At 41.5% G+C, this 6000-nt stretch overlaps 1 protein-coding gene across 24 annotated transcripts in view; it reads left to right on the plus strand.

The window, feature by feature from the left end:
* LOC138953803 (MAP/microtubule affinity-regulating kinase 3-like) overlaps nucleotides 1-5764 on the plus strand; it is a 51994-nt gene extending 46230 nt beyond the window's left edge. For all 24 annotated transcript variants that reach the window (XM_070325710.1, XM_070325716.1, XM_070325732.1 and 21 more), the window contains one exon: nucleotides 60-5764. In XM_070325710.1, the coding sequence (XP_070181811.1) occupies nucleotides 60-396 (337 nt within the window). In that variant the 3' untranslated portion in view covers nucleotides 397-5764. The remainder of the gene's footprint in view (nucleotides 1-59) is intronic.
* The last annotated feature ends 236 nt before the right edge of the window (nucleotides 5765-6000 follow it).

Genomic DNA, 6000 nt, shown 5'->3' on the forward strand with positions numbered 1-6000 from the left:
TGTACCTTAGCCCAGATGACGTGGCAGCTTATTCAAACCCTTCCTCTCTATCCGTGCAGGTCGATGATGAACGAGCGAGACCCGGACATGAACAAGCCTCGGTCGCTGCGCTTCACGTGGAGCATGAAGACCACCTCCTCCATGGACCCCAACGACATGATGAAGGAGATCCGCAAGGTGCTCGACTCCAACAACTGCGACTACGAGCAGCGCGAGCGATTCCTCCTGCTGTGTGTGCACGGCGACCCCAACACAGACAGCCTGGTGCAGTGGGAGATGGAAGTGTGCAAGCTGCCGCGCCTCTCTCTCAACGGCGTGCGCTTTAAACGCATCTCAGGCACCTCCATAGGCTTCAAGAACATTGCTTCCAAAATCGCCAACGAGCTGAAGCTATGAGGCTGGCTGAACGTTTAAAACATGCGTCTTTTTTGTTTGTTTTGTGTAACTCTGTGGTGGTATATGACTGACGGCGATGCTTTTTGTAAGAGATGAAGCTATGAGGGTGGCTGAACGTTTAAAACCTGCGTCCTTTTTTTAACTCTTGAGGTGGCATATGACTGATGACGATGCTCTATCGCTGCAAGCCTACATAGTTTTTCCTTTTTTTTTTTTTTTTTTTTTTACAATAAATCTTGGAGGTGTATGACAGATAGCCATTGTGTGACGATATGATGTGCTATGACGATGGCTGGAAGTTAAAAACCTTTTTTTCTTTTGAAGTCTTGCTGGTATAGGACCGACAGTCATGCTGTGAAGAAGTACACTATGGTGCTTGTTATGACGGTGGCTGAACGTTAAAAACCTAGCAGACTTTCCGTAACTTGAAAACATGGTAGTACGTAATGACAGTTGCATTACACAGGTGATGAATGATGTGTGGCTCCTCTTAGTTTCCTTGAACGTTCGGACTGTCTCAGTGGTTTCAGCAACTGTGTGGTGTGCGCACAATACCCTGAGAGAAGTCTGCTGCAAACTGGGTGTTAGTGCGGGCTGTTAGAGGCGGTATCAAACACTGTCCTTACAGGCAAGACAGTGGAGGCTGTTAGAGGCGGTATCAAACACTGTCCTTACAGGCAAGACAGTGGAGGTTGCACCAAGACTTTGCAGTCATTCAGCGAGACGTGAGAGCCAACCACAATAAAGTCCTGTCCACCAGAAAGCTCAGCTTGGTCCAGTGTATGAAATGAAAATATTGTTAACCTGTGGTTTGCTTGAGGTTGATTGATACCTAACTGAGGCAGGTGGCAGTCAGGTTGGTTCGGGATCCCTGATGTATGTTGCGGGGCCTCCAGCTGGAATCGTCTGTAAAGCATTCCAGCAGGAGGCTAAATGAAGAGAACTAAAAAGTGGCAGGCAAAACTGTAGCAGGAATTAACCTGTACGTTTGCTTGTCACAGCCTGTGCTCTCTTCACAGAGCAAAAACTGTGCTCTGCGTCCACTGAAAAGCTGTGAAGTTAAGATATTGCTAAAGAAAAAGGAAGGCCATTCTGAGTTTGTCATGTTGTCTACCTCTCTGCATTCCCAGCTTGGAGTTTCATTGTGCGGGCAAAGGGAATGGAAAAGAAGGAAGCTTTGCAGTATTTATTTCAGGCCCTCAAGAGATACAGAGTTTATATTACCAGGGGCTTTGATAACAGCTATGCAGAGGTCTCATTGTCTATGTAGGAAGCCTTTTCGGTCAATGGGTTTGAAAAGCAAATTTCAGAGGACTGTACTATTGGTAGGTTTTTGCGTTGCTATCTTGTGATACTGCACCAGTTTCAGCCGCTTATCTTGTCCAAGGATTTGAACTTTGAAGGGTCAGATTCTGTTGAGGATTTGGAGCACTGTTCGTGGAAAAAAAATGTGTGTTCTAGGGGACCTTTGTATTATATATAGTGTTTTTTATTGTCAGATGTTCACTCAGTCTGTGAGAGGGGGCTCTGCAGAAACTTGTGCAAGAGCGTCCGTCTAAACCGTGTAAAATTGTACAGAATAAACAATGAGTGTATATGATTGGATGTAAAAAGTGACCCCCTTTCAAACTCAGCTCCCGATTCTTCCTTTGTACATATCTGTGTCTTAAAATGCATTGCACACCATTCACAATCAAAGAGAATCATTCATCAAGTTTTCAGAGCAAGTGAGCGCATGCATTGAGAATGAGCAGGTTCCTTATGCGTGTTTCTAGAAGAGTAGTGTGTGTACAATAGTGCGAGTAAATTTGACATGTGAGGAGACCTCTCCCAAGCTTCATTTTTATCTTGTCCATTACTGGTACCTTTTTTTCCTTTATTCACAAGACAGATATGTAAAGGTGTTGATAGCTGAAGTGATCTTTACTTACTTTCCTTTCAAGCTATTTTCCCTTATCCTGAAGCGTTACACATCAGTGTAAGAAAAGAACAATTGACATCAAGTTTGGTTGGAGTTCTTGTGCTATTGTTTCTTGGAAGAAGCAACTTGAACAAGGACTATTTTGATACATTTCCAGTCATACTAGCAGTGCTGGTAGATCAGGGATTACCTTCAGCACTCTTGTTTTCATTCATTCTCTTTTTGCGCTATATGCCAGATTTTCAAGATTACTGTTTGCTTCCAGCTCTGGGCATTGCAAGAAGAGAAGAATGTGTGATTTTCTTTCTTACCAGAACAGAACGCTTTGTGTTTGTTGAGGGAAAGATGGCACTTTCAGCAGTTTCATTTCATTTAACCCTTTATGTGTATCTAAGCAAAACGTTATTAGTGGTTTATTGTTATCTTGCTTTCTAACGGGTGCCTCACCACTGTAGTTTGTGGCCAGTTCACATTAGCTTATATGTTCTGAACATAAAATGTTCGAGCACACGTTGGTTGGGGTAACCAGAGCTGGTTTCACACATTTCAACTTTTTTTTCTGAAGTTTTGTGTAGAACACATCATCATCACTGTTTTTACTAATTAATGCTTATTTTTGGTGTTGAATTTAGGGAGTGCTTGGTTAAATACTGAAAGAGAACTGTGTGCTGTTTTTGTTACCTGTGGTGAGAGGATACTAACAAAATGTGACAAACATGTATGTGTACTGAAAGATTTGATTAACTGGAGAGAAAAAAAACAAGAGATGAGTGAGAACTACTTGGAGGGGGGAGAGAGAGAGTAAATGTGTGTGTACATGTGTGTCTGAAAGAGAGAGTGTGAGAGACAGAGAGAGAAAAAAAAGAGTGTGAGAGAGAGTGTGTGTGAGTGTGTGTGAGTGTGATTGAATAAGTGCAGAGAGACAGCGAGGGAAGCAAGACTTGTACATTGTTCTATAAAGAGACACTTGTGACTGCCAGTTTAGGAGACATGTATGAAGATGCTTGAGGCCCTAGCAGAGGTGTACATAAGGGGTGGCCAGACCTTGCTGCAATATTCTAACTGTACAGAAAGCACATCCGCCGCTCATCATCTTCGCTGTCACAAATTTTCCGTTTGAGAACTTCACCGTCGTAGGCGCACCCTCCAGTCTTGCTTTATGGCCATCAAGGGAGACTATTGTGTTGCATTTGATCATTCAGTTTTAATCGCTGTTTTCTTCCGTTGATTTTATGTATAGGAAGTTTTGCACCAGTCTCGATTTTCTGTAGTTGTTTTGTCGTCAGCTTTTTTTGTTGCCAAGTTGTTGGCCTGTGGTTGTGTGAGGTTGGATGCAAAGAACTGTACTCTTTGGATGGAATCAGGTGTGGACTTGGTTGCGATTTCATCAGGATAAAAGTGTATGGATGATTTTGATCTTTCTCGTCTGACGTGAGGGGAGAGGAGAATGCAAAACGATAGGGAAGACAGCTACACTTTGATACTGTGTAGTTACAAAAGACAGAAGTGAAAGTGCCAAGCTTGAGAGGTGTGTGTGTGCATGTGTGATTTTGAACAAAGGTGTTATTTTCAGTCTTGGATACAGAGATTGTGCATGATTCTCATCTATTTCCAAAGCTAGCAAACAAGCCAGGTGGTTTAACTTTTTTGCCATTCCTTCCTGCCTGCAAGTTGTTGACATAGAATAGTTGTTGGTGTTACCGAAATGATCGTATAGGAGAAGTACTTCTCAGCAATGTGTGCTAGTGTAGCTATAAGGTAAAAAGATAAAGATAGCCCCATAACCATTTTTGGTCGTTGGGGAGCGAGATGTTATTCTCAGGCCAGCTATATATATGTAGCTTCTTTTAGAGATCAGATTAGGATATTCAAAAGAAGCATCAACTAAAACGAAAATTCTTCTCATGGGTAGCGAGGGATGGTTATTTTATTCAGCAAATACACCTTAAAACGTCTGAACCTTTTGAATTGAATGCAGACTGTTATTTTATTGTATACAAATATGTAAAAGCTTTTCATAATTTATTCAGTTAGATGTGGGATTTATTGTAATGATGAAATTAGGTAAATTTATTCATTTATTGAGGTCATATTAGGTATAGTTTCTTTTTGTTTCTTTTAATATTTCCTTTAAGCAGCCTCCAGCAGCAAAGAATGGTGTAAATGTTTCCATCCCAGTATCTTGAACTTTGTATCTTCTACCTATGCAGAAAACACATCTGGTATTTTGGGAGCCTCATGAAAGCATCAGGGTGTTTCAAGTATTATTTGTAATTTACTCCTATCTTCGTGAATAACGTGTTTTCTTAAAGACGACCATTTTTTAATCTTACCATAACTGTGTTGTGTACGTCTCTGCAGAGTTCAATATTTACGGGCTAATTATTGAGTGTGCTGCAAAGTGACTTCTTTTTCTGTTGAGGAGCAGAAACGAAAATAAAACTATTTTCGGTGCTTGCATGCTGGATATTTCGTAACACATTGTGACCTTTATGGTGTACTCAGTACCACGCACACGTTTCAGTGGGTAGCTCCCCTTTAATCTGGCACTGCCTGCCAATGTATTGGTGTGGCGGTTTGCGTTCAAGATATTCATTTCAATGGTAATCTGCCCCCTAAATAAGGGAGGGAATAAGGTAACAGTAGCAATTCAGGCATCAGCCCTGGCCGACTTTATTGCAATTTTTATCATCTGTCCTCCCTGGCTCCTCATTAACTTCAAGCGTCATATTTATTGACTTCTTATTCATGCAGATTTACTTGGGTCTGTCGTTTGTATGTGTGATAATGGGACTTAGTAATGTATAAAAGAAAAAAAACCCAATTGAAGCAAGAAGTTTGCCCTGTTTTTGTTCTCTCTTGTGAAGTGAGAAGGTGAAAATGTGTGTACATACGTAAGCGACTTTTCGTTGCTCTGACTCTACCCAGAACTCTCCCCGATCCCTTCCACCCACCCCCATGAAGTAAGAAGTTTGCCCTGTTTTTGTTCTCTCTTGTCAAGTCAGCAGGTAAAAATGTGTGCACATACGTAAGCGACTTTTCGTTGCTCTGACTCTACCCAGAATTCTCCCCGATCCCTTCCCCCCACCCCCATTTCCTTAAACCTTCTGAATCTTTCTCTCCCAGTCTAACAAGAAGTAATTTAACAAGCTGTAACCCCCTCCCTGATGTACAGGTTTCTTTGGTCATGAACTGTTGGAAGACTTTCTTCTTGTGCTCATCGCTGGGTGAAGGCGCTAAGATGCCTTTCTCTGGTGTCTCTCTTTCTCTTTCTCCCTTCCTTCTCGTCTATTCCTCCCCCCTTCCCCCAAACCTCCTCCCCCCTCCCCCATCTCTCCTTGTGATGATGACATCATGAGCAAAGTTTTTAGATGAATGATAGATAAAATGTTTAAAGAATTGAATACAGATAATGCCAACCCAATTAAAACAATTAAAAAAAAGTGAGACTTGTTCATTTGGTTGTGTGGATGTTTGTCTGTCTCTGTGTGTGTGTGTTCAGAGAAACTTTTCAGTTACATGTATTGCTAGTTTTTATCAGTCTGCTCTTCATTATTTGAAAGCTTCTCCTCTATGAATTTCTTCATACGTTTTCAGTAGTTTGAAAAGATAATTGCAAATTATGGAATGTAAGCCCAGTAATGTCCTTTCTTTCTGTCTTTATTTTTTTCTTTTCCATACAC

Source organism: Littorina saxatilis, linkage group LG17 (assembly GCF_037325665.1).
Source record: "Littorina saxatilis isolate snail1 linkage group LG17, US_GU_Lsax_2.0, whole genome shotgun sequence".
Classification (NCBI taxonomy): Eukaryota; Metazoa; Mollusca; class Gastropoda; order Littorinimorpha; family Littorinidae; genus Littorina; species Littorina saxatilis.